The 17,229-nt window shown below is 43.9% G+C and overlaps 1 protein-coding gene across 1 annotated transcript in view; it reads left to right on the top strand.

Moving 5' to 3' along the window:
* Positions 1-220: 220 nt before the first annotated feature.
* dock4b (dedicator of cytokinesis 4b) overlaps positions 221-17,229 on the top strand; it is a gene marked incomplete at its 5' end in the record, with an annotated part of 85,346 nt that continues 68,337 nt past the window's right edge. Inside the window, 7 exons of the mRNA XM_071540329.1 lie at positions 221-304; positions 3,839-3,879; positions 4,562-4,617; positions 4,723-4,819; positions 5,557-5,705; positions 8,029-8,113; positions 12,546-12,697. Of these exons, the coding sequence (XP_071396430.1) occupies positions 221-304; positions 3,839-3,879; positions 4,562-4,617; positions 4,723-4,819; positions 5,557-5,705; positions 8,029-8,113; positions 12,546-12,697 (664 nt within the window). The remainder of the gene's footprint in view (positions 305-3,838; positions 3,880-4,561; positions 4,618-4,722; positions 4,820-5,556; positions 5,706-8,028; positions 8,114-12,545; positions 12,698-17,229) is intronic.

The following is a 17,229-nucleotide window of genomic DNA, read 5'->3' as shown; positions in this document are numbered from 1 at the left end:
GTGTTGAATGTGTTGGTATTTGTGTGAATATCTGTATGCAGAAGTGCCTCTTTTCACCTACACACATTACTGATTGCATCTTGTATGTTTTATTTGTAATCATATTCCTCGCTCTGCTTCTACGCCTTGCTACATTTTACCTCTGTGTAAATAAACTCAAACTCGACTGATGTGTGTGTGTGTGTGTGTGTGTGTGTGTCGTTTCTGTTTTGTGTTCCAGTGCTGGCCAGTTTCCGAGGGACTGTCCAGCACGGCCTCCCGCTGGAGATTGGAGACACGGTGCAGATCCTGGAGAAATGTGAAGGTACACTCCACACACACACACACACACACACACACACACACATACAGGCCAGCAGGTACACACACATACATTTGTATTACATTCAGGCATTAAGCTGACTCATCCAGAGTGACTTAGAATGAGTGCAACAGTAGAATGAGCTTCATTTCCTCTATTCATGAGGTGAGGTAAAAGCCAAAATCCCTTATTGATTTCCCTTATTATACACTACCACTCAAAAGTTTGGACACATTTGTCTTTATTTTGACTATTTTCCACATTTTTGAATATTATTAAAGACTTCAACCCAAAAAAGTGTTAAACAAATCAAAACTTTCTTATATTTTGGATTCTTTGAAGTAGCCGCCCTTTGCCTTGATGGAAAAGCAAAGACTTTGGAAAGAAATTCATACATAGGCATCAACTTCACTATTTATATTTGTCTAAGAAACAAATTTCAAGCATTTAAGCATAAGCCTTTAGATAACAATTTAAGCTTTAAGATAATGAAAAACATAGTACATTCAATCGGGTGTGTCCAAACTTTTGACTGGTAGTGAATACCAATCACAAAAGGAGGAGATGTAGATAAAGAGAAGGAGACGAGTTAGAGGAGGATTTTTAAGATTTGAGATGACTGAGATGTGGACTGAGCAAAAGAGGAAGATGTCGCTTATAATTTGAACATTCGGTGCACACACACATGCATGTACACACATTCACACCCATTATCAGATACAGACATACACCAACACATGCAGGCGGGCTCGGACGGACGTTTGTGCACGCACACACACACACACACACACACACACACACACACACACACACCAAGTGAGCAGCCTTGTCTCTGTGATGAATGCCTGTGGAAATTCATGTTTGCTACTGTTTCCTGTGCCACAAGCAGGCCGCTGTTCCCGCCTTCCTGCCCACGCGAGTCTGTTTTTCTCTCATACTTGCTTTCTCTTTAGCTCTCTCTCTCTCCTCTCTCTCTCTCTCTCTCTCTCTCACTCTCTCCCTCTCTCACTGTCTCTCTCTCCCTATGTATCTGTTTTTTGTCTCTCTTCTTCTGTATTCTCTCGATGGCCTCCTCTCTCTCTTCTCTCTCTCTCCCTCTCACTCACTGTCTCTCTCCCTATGTATCTGTTTTTTTATGTATCTTCTGTATTCTCTCTATCTCTCCCTTTGTAGGCCCTCCTCTCTCTCTCTCTCTCTCTCTCTCTCTCTCACTCTCTTCATCTTTCTATATCCTCCTACTCTATCTCTTTTTTTTTTAAATTGTATTTTTAATGGGAAATCACAGAGCAGTTAGAAATACACACAGATAGATGTTCACATTTTTCCTTTTATTTATTATTCCACCCCCCACAGTGCACCAAAAGTAAGAAAAAGTAATTAAATAAAAATGAATAAATATAAAAATAAAAGTCCTAGAGAGACATTGATAATGAGGTAGACTATATTACATTTTTAAGAGGATGGAACAGTGATGGTCGTCGTAAATAAACCCTATTAAAATGGGAAATCATAGGACCCGAGGTGAGGAGGAATTTGCTAGATCACCATCTCAGTATATTTTACCTTTTTTAATTTCAAGAATAACATCAAATCTAGTTTCATAGCGAAGCATTGGGGTCCTCTCTCTCTCTCTCTCTCTCTCTCTTTCTCTCTCTCTCTCTCTCTCTCTCTCTCTCTCTCTGAATCTGTGTTTCACTCTAGGTTTCACTGACCAGCTCAGCTTTGAACCTTTCGACATGCAGTTACGCACATTCCCACAAATAAGCGGTTACAGACACACAAAAACACACACCTCCCTCTTCCTGAGCTGACACACTATGTCTCACTTCCTGTTTTTTTTTTTCTCTCTCTTGGAGCAGACAGACATGTAGGGAGACAGACAGAAAGACAGACAGACAAGCACACAGAGAGGCAGCCAGTCGAGCAGCCAGCCCGCCAGAGGGATGCAATATTGCTGTGAAAGGCCCAGAGGAAGCAGACAATAGCGCAGCCAGCGGAGCGCTCTGCTCAGAGGGGAGGAACGAAATCAAACTCATGGCAGGCTGAGAGACGGGCCGCTGACAGCAGAGAGGAGACAGACTAATGGCTCTGCCTCGTGTTGATACTCCGTCTCCTGTCGACACTTCTAAACACAGGAGCCTGCCAAGTGGCGGTGTCTTTACTGACATACGGTGTCGGTCTTTAGCGCCGCCTGCTCGCAGTAATTGATTTTTGACTAGAGGCACGTCACCGGCTCTTTCTTGAACTTTTTAACTTTTATGGCAGCGATGAATGCATTACGTTGAATCTTTTGCGCATAGTGTAAAGTGCTGTAAAAATATGGATCGATTATCACATCCGACTGATGTATGAGTCTTGCCTTGCCATCCGTAAACCTTTGCCAAGAACTGCCTCACTATTTGACCTCTGCTACTGAATAAATGGCTCATCTAGCAAGTACTATGTGTTTCACTCTGCTGACCCAGACAGATTTCTCTATGCTAGCCTGGTCAGGGATCCCCAAATCAAATCAGGGAGAGAAATATTACCTAAGTCGTAGTTGCTCTGGCAAAACCCAACAGCGATTATAATGATCTAATACATTTACATTTTAGGCATTTAGCTAAAGCTCTTTAGATCTAGAGGGACTTACAATGAATGCAACTGCAGAATGAGCTTAAAATCGCCGGTTTGGGTAAGAGCATCAGCCCAAAGCCCTGGATGTAAATGTATTAGATCGTTTTTATTGTAATCAATGATGGGCTTTCCTGAGGCATCTAGCACTTACTCATTTGGCGTGAGCCCAGGTTGGAGTGTATAATGGTGTGAAAAGCGGAAACGTATGCAAGGCTTATCTTTTTTTCACCTTTGTTCCAATCTCTGCCTTTTTCACACCTGCTCAGACAGGTCACAGTTGTGGCTTTCAGTAGCTGAATGTGTCACAGGTTACTCCCCTCGTCCGTATCTTGGTGTGTGGTCACAGGAATTGCTGCAAAACAAGTTGCTCTGTAACACCGTGTACTTGTGAATTGAGTGCTGCTGTGACATATACTGTTTTATACAGTTTACTGTGTGTGTGTGTGTGTGTGTTGTGAAGTGGTGTTGGTATTTTTAGTGGAAGTGGAAAGTTATCCATTTGGCAGTGAGAGACCTAGTTAGCCATTCAGCAATGTCTCAGTCCCCTTATCAGATGGCACTGAGTTGGAATAAAAATGAAGGTTTGGTGGGCGAGTTATGAAATTACTTGGTACGTACAGCTGTCAGAAGGATAGGAATGATTTTCATTAAATCACTGTCAAACACACACAGCCAGATACACACGCCCACACACACACACACACACACACACACACACACACACACACACACACACACATACATTATGCATCCATACACATGCACACATCTCTCGCCCTCTCCCTCTCTCTTATTAAATGTATTCCATTCTTCCCCACCTCCTCTCCCTGTGTGTTCTGCAGTCTAAGCCAGATAAAGAGATAATAGGTGTGAAAGTCACAGTGACATGGTGGAAATTAAAACGGTGTTTTGTCTCTGCAGGCTGGTACCGAGGATTCATCCTGAAGAATCCAAATGCCAAGGTGGGTGACTTTAGGATTGTATGTGTGTGTGTGTGTGTGTGTGTGTGTGTGTGTGTGTGTGTGTGAAATTAAAAGTCTCCCTGCTCAAAATTACTCTAACTGAATAAAATATTGGCAATTATGCTTCACATGTGTGGCACAAATGACAGATGTTACAAATTACATATAGGCTAACAGTTGAATTGACAGTTATGAATGTGAGCGTATGAAAGCTCTTGTTCGGGTGAATATGAATATATTATTGTATAAGACAAGTTAGAAGTAAAGCGTTAGGTGTGTGTGTGTGGAGTCTGTGTGTGTGTGTGTGCTGCATTTATTCTCAGATACTGAAATATTGGCTCCGCTTTGATCTCTTCAAGTCAATAGGGAGCAACTTGCAGTTTAATAACGTCAAACAGTGCACACACACACACACACTCACACACACACACGCACACACACAGTCTTTTCATCTGTTTTTTGTCTCTCTTAAATCCCATTGCTCTCCTCTTTTATCTCTTTGTCTCTGTTTCTGTCTGCCTCCCTTCTCCCTCCTCCTTTCAACCCACAAACACACTTAACAACATATTGATTATGTGCATCATCTCCACATGTAAATAGATGGTGCTGTTGGCATTGGAGTCGATTGATTCAGATTGCATTAGAATGGCTTTTCATTAACCTGTTTATCTTCTGTCCAAAGGGGATCTTCCCATGCAACTACATCCACTTGAAGAACGCCCATATCAAGAATAAAGGGTAAGTAATGAGTAAATCCATGTTTGTTTACGTGTCTTTTTCCATTCTCATTCATTCTGGGTGTGTGTGTGTGTGTGTGTGTGTGTGTGCATTTCCAACCTATAGGCAATTTGAGACCGTTATCCCAACAGAAGACTCGGTCATCACAGAGATGACGTCAACGTTGCGAGACTGGGGTGCCATGTGGAAACAGCTCTATGTGGTAAGCGTTCGCATCACACACACACATGCCGCCACACACACACACACACACACACACAAACACATACAAACTCATGAATGGGAATCGACTTGAATATAAACTACTGGCTAAGTGGAGCTGCCTTTTTCGTTTTCTCGTGAAAGGAATTTATTTGGCCCTGGGTAATTCAAAAGCCGCAAACAGTCAAAGCTTTTCCATACACATTCATTAGCTGGATTGATTGTGTTTGTGGCCTATTAAGCTATCTGGGGTGCTGATTAAATTGAGCTGATGAATACTTGCAGATCAAAGTGCATAAATTGAAGGCAAAAAGCAGCAGGACATTGAAGCTAATTTGCACAAATCCATTTTAAGTCCTTCCGTCTGCTTCCCTCTCCCTGGGTCGTCTTCTCCCTCTCTCACTGTTGATCTGGCTTTCTCCTTCATCTGCATTCTCTCTCTTCTTTTTCACTTATGTTTTGGGTGGCTCACTGCATCTATATCTTCACTCTTTTTTCTCTCTCCGTCTTCCCCTTGCCATTCCTCTCTCTCTCTCATCCTCATTCTGTCTGTCTCTCCCGTCAATCTGCCTTTCATTCGTCTTCTTTGACCCAATCTCTACTCCTCTCTACTCACTTTCCTCCGCTCCATGCCTCGCTCTTTCTACCCCGCCCTTCTCTCCTCTCTTCTCCTCTTTCCCTCTCTCTTCATATCTTCTCCTCCCTCACTCCCCTCCCCACTGTTTCCTCCTTCTGCAGAAGAACGAGGGGGATTTGTTCCACCGGCTTTGGCATGTGATGAATGAAATCCTGGACCTGAGGAGGCAGGTGCTGGTGGGCCACCTCACCCACGACCGCATGAGGGATGTCAAGCAGCACATCACTGCCAGGCTGGACTGGGGCAACGAGTGAGTAGGAGAGCGGTGGAGATCCATCCAAATCTGTCTGAATATCACTCCAGTGGGAATTATTTTGGAACACACACAGATACACAGCTAATACTCCTTGTCAGGGTTCATGGACAGCTTGATGCCAGGATCTTAACTTTACAAAATTGTTGTTGAATACGCAAAAGCACACTCTTTTAGCCTACTGCAAACATATCCATCTTAACAAGTCGGTTCATCTAGAATTGAGTCTTAAATCTTCTGATGGAGTGATGTGATTTTACTTGTTTCTGCAAAACAGCTTATTTCAATATTAGTCATTTTGAATTTACATCACACTCGAGGTGGGAAACTCTGAGAAGATTGACATACAGTTCCTGCATAAGTGAGGACTTCAGATAGACTCAACAGTTATCAAATTAGCCAGTAATCTCAGGAACAACAACTACAATGCTTTATTTTAGCAGGGAATTTAGCTAGCATACTAGCTAGTTAGCTAGCTACCCAGGCTAGATGCCGTTAGCTAGCTATAGTGGCCGGGCCAAATATAGGTCTATTACCTTAAAATATGAACCTATGTCCCTATATCCCTTTATCCTGATATTTATATGATGTGTAAGCTATCTTGGTACACAACAGTCAAACATAACTGGGCTGTACTTGCCAGTTTCCAGATGTAAGTTAATAGGTCTATGGTCTATTCTGGCATTTCAAGACATCGACACTCGTTGAACTGTATTGGAAACAGGTGGAATTATCTCACTCCATTGGCATAACTTTTCACTTTTTTAGGAAAATTGAGAATTTAACACTGAATATGTGACTAAAATGACTTGTTAACTCTGTCTTCCTAGCTCTTGAGTTGCTCTTTGGCCCTTCTAAATGTCTCACTTTCTTGCTGTAGGCTACTCTGACTCCCTCATTTTTCACTCTTTCTCAGACAGACACAGACACAGACACACACACACACACACACACACACACACACTCTCCCTCTCCCTCTCTCTCTCTCTCTCTCTCTCTCTCTCCCTGCAGGCACACTCTACACTCAATCAGCTCCCTTCCCCGTCAAACAGACAGCACTCTCTCTCTTTCTCTCTCTCTCTCTCTCTCTCTCCTCTTTCTCTCTCTTCTTTTTCTCTCTCCATGCCATGGGGGTGAAACAAAAAAACTGACTTGTTCTGTCATTCTCTCTCTCTCGACTCTCTCTCTGTCTCTCTACCCTTCACTCCCTTTCACTCATTCTCTCCATTTTACTCTGTCAGTCTCCAATTCTTTCCCACTGTCGTTCTGTCCCTCCCTCTCTTTCTGTCTTTCTCTCTCTCATACACCTACACACACTCTGTCTCCCTACCACCCTCCTCAATCCCTCAACAGACACACACACATGCATGCACGCACACACACTCTTACTTGCCTATTCCTTGTGTGGAGATGTGTGGACAGTCCCAAGCTGTGGGCTGCGGTACGGTTGACTAGGCCTGTCTCTCTTAGCGCTGACAAGGAGACACACTCTAACACACCATCCCGGCCCACTGAGATGGCCACCCTGGGAGGAGGGAGGAGGAAGAGGAGGAGGTGCAGAGGGAGGAGGAAGAGGAAGGGGATGAAGAGGAAGAGAGGGAGGAAGAGGGAGTGTTGAAAGGAGGAAGAAGAGAAAAAGAAAGAATGGGTCAGGGTGAGGAAAAGGAGGATGAGGAGGTGAGGAAAGAAGAAGAGGGATGGAGTTTAAGAAAATTAACAAGAGAAGGAAAAGAGGAAGATGAGGAAAAAGCAGAGGATGAAGGGGAGCGTTGGGGTTAGTAGCGAGAAAAGTAAGAGCTGGTCGGTGGTAGGGAAGGGGAGGAGGCGGCGAAGGAGAAGGAGGAAGAGGAAAGGGATGAGGAAGAGATGGAGAGGAGCAGAGGAGGAGAAGAAGGAAGAGGAAGGGGATGAGGAAGAGGTGGAGGGGAGCAGAGGGAGGCAGGAGGAGAAGGAGGACAGTGGGCGGAGCAGCAGAGTTAAAGGAAGAGAAACTTTTCTCTTTCATCTGTTCCTGGGAGAGGAGAAACAATCTGTCAAGTTTATTTAGATGACTGACATGGATGGTGTTCTGACACCACTGTCAACACTGTTTGTGTATGTGCACTTGTCCGTGTGTGTGTGTGTGTGTGTGTGTGTGTGTGTGCGTGTGTGTGTGTGTGTGTGTGTGTGCCTTGATGCTCAGTTCAGTCCTTGTCTGTTTTGGATGGCAACAGATGAGATGAGATGATCATGACCACACTTTAATTCACTACCTCTATCTGTGGATGTGTTTTCATGATGTGTGTGTGTGTGTGTGTGTGTGTGTGTGTGTGTGTTACAGACAGCTCGGCTTGGACCTGGTCCCCAGGCGAGAGTTCAGCATGGTGGACCCAGATGAAATCAGCGTCACAGAACTTTACAGACTGGTGAGTGGGTTTGCAACGCTCCACACAATACTCATCTTTTACACAAGTGGACAGCTCTCAAAATGACACCTCAGTTAGGCCGCAGGGTGACCGTCCTTCAACTGGGAACCCTGGGTTCAAGCCTCTGTGTCAGCAAGCATCCACCCTGCTGAAATGTCCTGAAGCAAGACACTGAATCTGTCAAGCAGAAAGAGAATTTCCACGACCGATGAAGTATCACAAAACAACCATGATGGAGTTTTAGCTTCATTTGGCCACCCCAGCTGATCCTACAGTGTCGCATGCGGACAGTCAGTTTCCACACTGGCGAAAGCGCATGTCTGCATGGGGATGTCTTGCTTTGTAGAATGGGAAATTACGTCACACGCACTTGGTCCATGGCATCAGACTGGACTAAATCTGAAAAATATCTATATATATATGTATATGTGGTGTAGTGCTCTGCCTTTGCCATGGGTTCAAACCATTCCTCACATCACATTTTAGTCTCCTGCCTCATCTTCTCATTCAGTTTATTGAAAAAGTACCTTAATCTGTGGTCATTTTATGCTACTGAGCATTTTGACAGAGCAGGCCGCTTTTTTTTCCTTCTATTATGGAATAAAATTCATTTTCGGTGTTCACTGAATGAGCTACAGGCATCAGTGTCTTTTTCCGCAAATGTGGAAAAAATATGATTGTGATTGAATATCTGTGTTTCTCCCTCTTTCCATCTGTCTCCATACCTCTCTCGCTCACTCTCTCCTTCCTTCCCCCCCCGTTTGCTCCCTGCTTCTCGGTTTCTCCGAGCCCCAACTGCTGTTACCGTGGCAACCACATCTCTGCCCTGATGCACTGTGGAGAGAATTCTGCACACACACACACACACACACACACACATGCATGCACACTGTGATGGCTTTCCCTCCGCAGTGGTAATTGAAGCTCTTAATCCATCTGTTTTTTTTGTTAGTCAAAACAAAAGCAGGCATAGCAGGATGAAAGCTTAATGCACCTCTTTTAAACGGCGTACAATATGAGCAAATGACTGCAATTCCCCAATACTGGGACATGATAAAGAGACAGGCATTTACTGCCGCCATCTATCCACACACACACACACACACACACACACACACAGGCATTACAAATCAGCACATTGAGCCTAAATTACAATGGTATTTTTCAGTGAGACCTTTGTTTACAAGAGCAGCTCCTTTGTTTTCATATTACACCGTGCCGCTGTGGTGTGGATTAATTGAATTGAGATGAAGATTAGCTGGTGTGTGTGTGTGTGTGTGTGTGTGGTGAAGGCAGGGAAAAGGTGGTGGGGGGGGGGGGGGTACTGTGGGAACATGTAGCCTGACTGCTGCACAGGGACGAGGAGTTAAGTAATATGCAAAAAATATTGAGTTTTGAATTCAGCATTTACATTCAGTTCATTAGATGAGAGGGATTTGATAGCACAAAGCACTGCATAGACTCTACATGATGAGTCTACCATTTGATTAAAAGGTGATCTACTCTTGCAAAATGATTGCCTGTATGCAAGCAAAGCATACAGGCATTTTGGGTTACTGTGGAAGTCATGAATCATCAAAAGACATGCAAACTGCAAACTAGTTCTATTTGTGAGAACCGAATCTTCTGCGTCTTTGAATTAGTGACTGAGGAAATTCAGGTAGCAAAAATGGATATGCAGCATTTTACAATGAAACCCTTCATATGTACATAATCATGGGTTTGAAGTACAGTCCTGAAAATAGACTCTCCTCAAGCATTTCTTTGGTAGAGGCTTTGAAGTCAGTATTGCTGAGAAACCTTTCTCAAATCCCAAACTGGCTCCCCAGTCTTGCCTTGGCACTAAAGCCGTCTTTAGTGCCAAGGCAAGTCAGCTTCAAACCTCTAGTTGTTCCTGGGAGAGTGAGTTCAGAGCAGAGAGTGTGCAGCAGGCCCAAGTGTAGATCTCATTACCGGTGGCAGATCAGACAGTGATGATAGATTTGCACGGCCGTAGTAAAATCTCCTCCATGGCTTCAATTATCACCATGGAGGTTGCATAATAGCACACACATACACGCAAACGCACACACATCTTCTCTCACTTCCCATTTATGTCACACAGGTCTCCCTTCTTCGTAAGCTTAAAAGAGAGATGAAAAGAGGCTTAAGAAGCGGTGTAGAAGTGAGTGATGAAGGGAAACTGAAGGACGGATGTAGAAAGAGTGGAAGTTCCTCGATCCGCAGCCTGGGTTTGACCCTTTCTCCTTCTAGAAGCGAAGGATATTTAGACGGTCGCTCGGCGTGGTGCACGCTTCACGCTGTTTAGCCCGGCGTGCTGGAAAAGATTACCGGGTGAACAATAATAAGATGGTTGGGCAAGCACACACATGGGCATGCTCTCTCTCTTTCTCTCTGTGTTCAGCTCCCTTCTCTCCCCTCTCTCTCTCTCTCTCTCTCTCTCTCCCTCCCTCTCTAGCCCACAGCGTTATGTGTTGCCAACAGGGTTGCCAGTGTTGTTCCAAGGCTGTCATGTCTATCCTTTGTGTCTAGTCATGCTGAAGCCGTCATACAACCACACTGCTCCCGCCGGGCGGCTTAAATGACACACTGAAAATAACCTCCTAATGAAATACCACGACTTATTATAGGCCTGCAAAGACCTAGTCATTCTGCATCAAACCAGGAGCTTAACCCTGTTACGTAAGCAAGGTTTTGAAAAGAAAAAAAACACACAAAACAGACAAAGTGTTCTTCAAAGTCTTGTGTTTTCTTTTGGGATCTCTTATAGGGACAAACCAATATGTTGCAATTGTGAAATGACTTGTGATATAATTTCCTAGCATGTTTAAGTCTTCTAAAAAGAAACAGTTTGATGAATAATCTCTTTTATCAATGCAGGAGACAATTGGTAGCAGTTTCACCTTTGTGTATTCAGTATTTAATACTCAGCGGTGCTTTTGGGATGATGCAAAGCTAGCTCGTACTTTGCACTAAGCAAACACATACGCATTAGTGTATTACTTTAAGGGCTTTGTCCTCCACTCAGCTCTCTCCATTTTTCTTCACCGCTTTCCTTTGCCTCTATCCTCATCCTCCTCTCGTCCTCCTCCTCATCTCTTTACTTCCTACTACAGCAGTGTATGCGGGGCAAGATTTGGCAGGGGCTCCACTGGCCATCTGGTGCTCTGTGTGTGTGTGTGTGTGTGTATGTGTGTGTGTGTGTGTGTGTGTGTGAGCCCTGCCATGATGCTCAGTTCAACTAGTCCTTGTCTTTTTGGACGCTGACAACAGATTAGGATGAATCTCTTATAAACACAGCTGTAATGTGCACACTGATATGCCTACTGTGTGTATACTGTATGTAATTCTGTATGCCACACCAGGCTGTGTGTGGCTAAAAGATAAATCTTGTTGATATAGATCTTGTTGAGTTAATATAGCGTGTAATACCAGAGATTGTAAATGCAGTACCAGAGGCTGAGATGTGAGAGCTGTTGGACTGATTTACACTGTGTTTTAATTCCTAAATCACCGAGATTACAATCCACCAATAGAAAACAGTGCAAGTTCAAAGTCACAGCACCCTGACAATGAATGTTATGAATATTTCTTTGTCTCCAGAAAATGATCACATATGATAGAGTTGCTAGAGGTAAATAAATAAACCAAAGAAAAAAAAATGTAGAATTATTATTTTGCTTCTTTCATGCCCTGTTTGAGATGATGAAAGACATTAAATGTATTTTCCCATGTTAAAGCTCTTTGTATCATAACAAAACAGTGCTATACCTTCCACACTATATGTGTAATGTGTTTGTTCGTCTGTGTGTGCATGCCGTGTGTGAACGTCTGTATCCCGTTCTTATCGTTGGCACCGACAGGACGGCATCTTATGTGAGACGAATCAGATTTAAGGGAAGCATGCTGTGGGAACCTGCTGCCAGTGGTATTAAACAGTAGGCTTCTCTTTTTAAAGCAGTTGGTGCCTAATAATAAATAATATGTATGCATCCAAATGAAACGCCCAAACACTATATAACTATAAAACTCATCATTTCCAAAGCAGAGATAAGACAATCCTCAAAAACATTATCTTAGGATGACCCATTATGTGCTTTATAAGAGCAGGTGTTGGAGGGAGATTATTAATATTAGACTAGGGACCTCAGTATATGCTGTTTTTTCCACAGTATTAAAAGTATTTAATAGGCTTTGGTCCTACATTTCATGATCTTTCAGAATTTTGTGCTTATGGATATGAGTATGTTTTTACACTTCCTAAATGTATCCCTCTATACCCATATTGGAGTAGTACAGTATGTTTTTTCAATACTTTTAATTTTAATTTTTGATCTCTTCTCTTTTCTTCTCTTCTCTTCTCTTCTCTTCTCTTCTCTTCTCTTCTCTTCTCTTCTCTTCTCTTCTCTTCTCTTCTCTTCTCTTCTTGTAGATGGAACATCGACATCGTAAGAAGGAGACCCCTGTGCCCGCTAGCACCCACCACCTGTTTGTCCACATGAAGAGTCTGATGAGTGCCAATCTGGGGGAGGAGCTAGAGGTCTACTTCCACATCTATGATGGACGGGAGAACCGCCCACTCAGGTAAAGACAGTTTACATCGTTCGCTCAATGCTATGTCCAGATTTGTGGTAGTGTCAAGAAGAACAAATTATTGACTCATGAAACCAGAAAGAAACGATGAAAGTGCATTTCTTTTGCATACAAATAATAATATTTATTATCTCGCCATATTTTGGCTACCCTTCTGGAATGGAATATAAGGGTAAAGTGAATAGAAAGAAAAGAAAATGAATGAGTGAATTACACAACTCAGGCAAATACTTTCTAGTTTAAGCGCTTTATACAGATGCAGCCACTTGCAGTAGTTGAAGTTCAGTTGTTTTACTGCATGTAGTGCACAAACCAGTGAATTACTACTGCACTAAAGCTCCCAGTTGGTAAAACAAAAAAATCAAGTGCAAAGACTGACCTAGCAATCCATGCATTTGAAAAAAAACTCTCAAACTTTGTTCTAAACTACGATTATTCAATGCCATTTCATGACATTTCAGAAAGAATGCAGAATAGATGTATTATGGATGCATCGCAGGGGGATATCTCTGGCAGCTCCCGCTCTAAAGTCTAGAAGAGCATTATAATTATATTCATGAAGATTTATTAGATGAAGTAGGTTGTTAAAATGCGCTTAAACACTTAAAAGTGGGCAAGGCCGCATTATTTTCTCATAAAAAAGTGTCAGCGCCGTCCACATAACAGAGACGATGGCCTTGGGAGTCTGCAGTTAAACACCACAGTGTGTAACAGACGTCACAGGTACACACACATACGCACAGGCACGCATGCATGCACACACAGAAACGCACACACACACACGCACACACACCCTCCTGATGGGGCGTCGGTCAGACAGAATACTGTGTTTAAATTCCCCGGTTTCACAGTTCAAAGGAAATAAATTTTGTTTCATCTCGCGAAAAAGTAGATTCATCAAGAAAGAAAAAGGAGTGGGTTAAAAAATGAGAACAGCAACACTGAAACTTCTTCTGATAAGCCGTGCTTGTGTTTGACTTAGCTCCACGCCCCTCTGGGTCACATCAGAGGAACAAGGGTGACATTGACGGGATTCATGTTTTTTTAGCATTTTAAGCTGCATACAGTAACTCCACTTCAACTCCTGCTAAAATCCAATTCACTTAATCTCGTTAATGGCAGAAAATCACACTATTGTGTGGCCACTAGTCATATTATCTGCCCTCTTGTCCCAAGTTTCTTTAAACCTTAGATGTAGAGCGCAGGCTGCAGCTTCCTCAACTCCCCATGTGAGTAATGGCACATGAGAAAAGAGCTCTTTTCTATTTTTATCCAGGGTGTGCAAGGCTGTCAGCAGATAGACATGCGTTCATACACACCCACACATACACAACGTATCGGTGCATCAGGAGCACCCGTAATGAGGAAAGGTCTATTTAAGTGTGCTCTCTCGTCTCCTTTTAACTCACACCTCTGAAGTCTGCGATAATGAAGGTAATTTTTAGTGCTTTTTCCCAACCCGCACTTTGTCTAGAAGTGGGTGATTAGCGTCCAACGGTATCATATTAATTTCAACTCCAAGCTATCTCTCTCTCTCTCTCTCTCTCTCTCTCTCTCTCTCCCTCTCTTTTTCTCTCTTTTTCTCTCTCCCTCTCCTGGCTCTTCTGAAAAGATTGAGTACCTTAGCCAGGTAAGCATAATTAGACTCCTTGAGTGCTGTCATCCATTTGAAGTGGATTTGCAGGCAGCACATTCTCTTCCACGGAATAAAGTTGCCTCTAATTAGAAAGTTTAAACACGTGGAGCTGTCACAGTTTCTCTCGACACACGAAATGTTGTATGTACGCTATGAAAGCATTGTCAAACAACACGCATAAAAAGTCAACAAACATTGCGCATTATAACCACTGGATACAGTCAGTAATATTAATGGTAATAATAATAGCGATTTTTGTAGCACTTTTCTTTACAGAGTATAAAAAAGTAAATAATAGGAGCAAAACAAACATTAACAATCACCTATCATGGGGAACATACACACATATGCCTGTAGAACAATGACTCTATCCTCTGATTTAAAAAACAGACAGGGGAACTCATAGCCAGCAGTCACATACAAAGCTCTATTATTTCATTGCAGTTTATCTTATTTCCTATCTCAGCTAATTATGTTTTTTCTAGCAGTTGCGGATGGGAAAGGCAGTCCGAGGCCTCAGCCATTGTTCCTGCGTGGTTCAGTGTGTGTGTGTGTGTGTGTGTGTGTGTGTGTGTGTGTGTGTGTGTGTTGTGATCGCAGGGCTTTTCTCCTACCTCGCTTGTCTTCGAGGAGATTCTCCTAATGGCAGCTAGCCAAGGTTGTCTCTCACTGTCTCGTCACACACATAAACAGACACACACACGTGCACACACATTAACACAAGCTACCTGGCAGGGAGCCACTTGATCGCAACCCTCAGTGCTGGTGGTTTGTGTGTGTGTGTATGTGTGTGTGTATGTGTGTGTTTGTGTCTGAGACCAGATGGGGGTCCGACCCGTTGTCTCAGTACCATGCCAACGCCACCAGCCCCTATTCACCATGGCAGCTTCTTTGTGCTCAATACAGACCCCCTGTCTAGCTCTTTAGCAACACACACACACACACACACACACACACACACACACACAAAGGCAACATACTGTACCATGCTCACACATGATCCTGCTGTTTTCTCTACCTGGTAAGCACTCATGCTGGCTCACACCACAAACACACACACACACACACACACACACACGCGCGCGCGCGCGCACGTCAGTCCGGGGTATGAAGACCACTCATACCCTTTCGACACACACTGGCGCGAACAGCTTCCCTCCATCCTCCACTCAGCTTTAACAAGGACAGCCATGGATGACTGGCAATGTGTGTGTGTGTGTGTGTCTGTGTGTGTGTGTGCTACTGTCATTTGTATGAACTGCAGAGGCCCAGTGTGAATTATCAAAGGAGGGTTGGATGTGGTTGGTGGCTCTGCCCTTGTGTGTGCCTCTCTCTCTCTATCTGTCTGGCTAAATGTCTCTCTGCCTGCCTGTCTATGGGTCTTTCTGTCTCTATTTGTCTGCATCAGTCTGTGCCTGTTTCTTCTGTTCCTACCTCCGCACCTTTGCTTTATTGATAATGATAAACCTTCCCTTCCCTCTGCTACTCCGTTGTGGAGTAATTTCCATGTGGCCCCTGGGGGTGGATTTGGTTTTTGGAGGGGGGGGGGGGGTGTAGTTCGGCGGCGGTGGCAGTTAATTTATCTAGTATTTTACACGCCAGTCACTCACTCCCCCCCCCCCCCCCCCCCCTCCCTGGCCCCTCGGCGAGAGCGCGTACAGCTCCTAATGCAATCATCGATATCGGGAGAGGAAATAGCAAACGCTGTGAGCGGCGTGCCGGGCCCAAAGGGGAGGGAAGTCGACCATTCATGTTATGTTAATGTGAGCGGTGATAGAGAGAGATATGGTCCCACTGGGGGACACTGGTCCTCTTAGCCAGGCTGATCAACACACTGCAGCTGTGTGAGCGAAGAGTTGAGGGGGCGGGGGGTGGGGGTGTGTGTGTGTGTGTGAGAGAGTGAGAGAGAGAGAGAGAGAGAGACTTGTGTGTCTGGGTTTGCAGGAGTGGCTGTTAATTGGCGGTTGGGGTTTCAAGAATGGAGCGTTAATTAGGATTTGGAAAGTGTGCGCGACTCTCATGTCTAATGCATAGGAATCCGTCTCCATATGGCCGGATAAATGGCCTGGAAAGTTACAGAGGGCAGCTAATGAGGGACAGCCAAACCCAAATCAAATGGCTAACGTTCTCAACTGGTTCACTGAAATCTTCACTGAAGGAAATGTATGAAGTATTATAAGCTTCTAAATAATTAATGATAAACGTCCTTATTAATTCAAACGATGGCTCGCACTGCCCTATATATACAAAAACATTGAATTATAGCGCAGCTACGATGAAGCGGCCTCTTATTTGCATCATGGAAGAGAAATGACAACTTTTAAGCTTGTGATAAGAGCTTTTAATAGCTCACAGTCTATTAGAAAACATTATAATCCATTGTAGCTGTATGGAGCATGAAGTCAAGTGTTAGAGAATCTGTTGCCTGAATGGGCCAGCCTACTGTAGCTTGTGCTGCTAGCCGTGCCAGCGACTTGGCTCATTGTCAGGCGCTGGTGCATTACAAGGTTTTCTCTCTGCTTATCGGTGGACTGTGAAAGTCACCTAACTGGATTAGCCCTCGGCTCGCCAGCCGGGATGAGACGGGCCCAGCAGGATGCCGCTGCTGCCTCTCTTTGAGTGTGTGTGTGTGTGTGAGAGAGAGAGAGAGAGAGAGAGAGAGAGAGAGAGAGAGAGAGAGAGAAAGAGCAGAGTACAAAGAGAATGAAAAAGCAATCTATGTTCATCCTTTTCCTTTTTTCCCAACACACACACACACCATGCCATTCCTGCACAAGGGGGTGGGGGCATTTGAGGCCAAATCTGTTTTTGCTAGGCAGTTCATTCTGCTTTGTGAGGCTATAGAATTTCATATTTTAAAGTTGTGTCAGTCATTTGAGATCTACAA

The sequence above is a fragment of the Centroberyx affinis genome, unplaced genomic scaffold, assembly GCF_046629955.1.
Source record: "Centroberyx affinis isolate AG114_WGS23_722 - 3 ecotype Tasmania unplaced genomic scaffold, CSIRO-AGI_Caff_v1 ptg003610l_1, whole genome shotgun sequence".
NCBI lineage: Eukaryota > Metazoa > Chordata > Actinopteri > Beryciformes > Berycidae > Centroberyx > Centroberyx affinis.
This window is presented reverse-complemented; position numbering and strand designations above follow the sequence as displayed.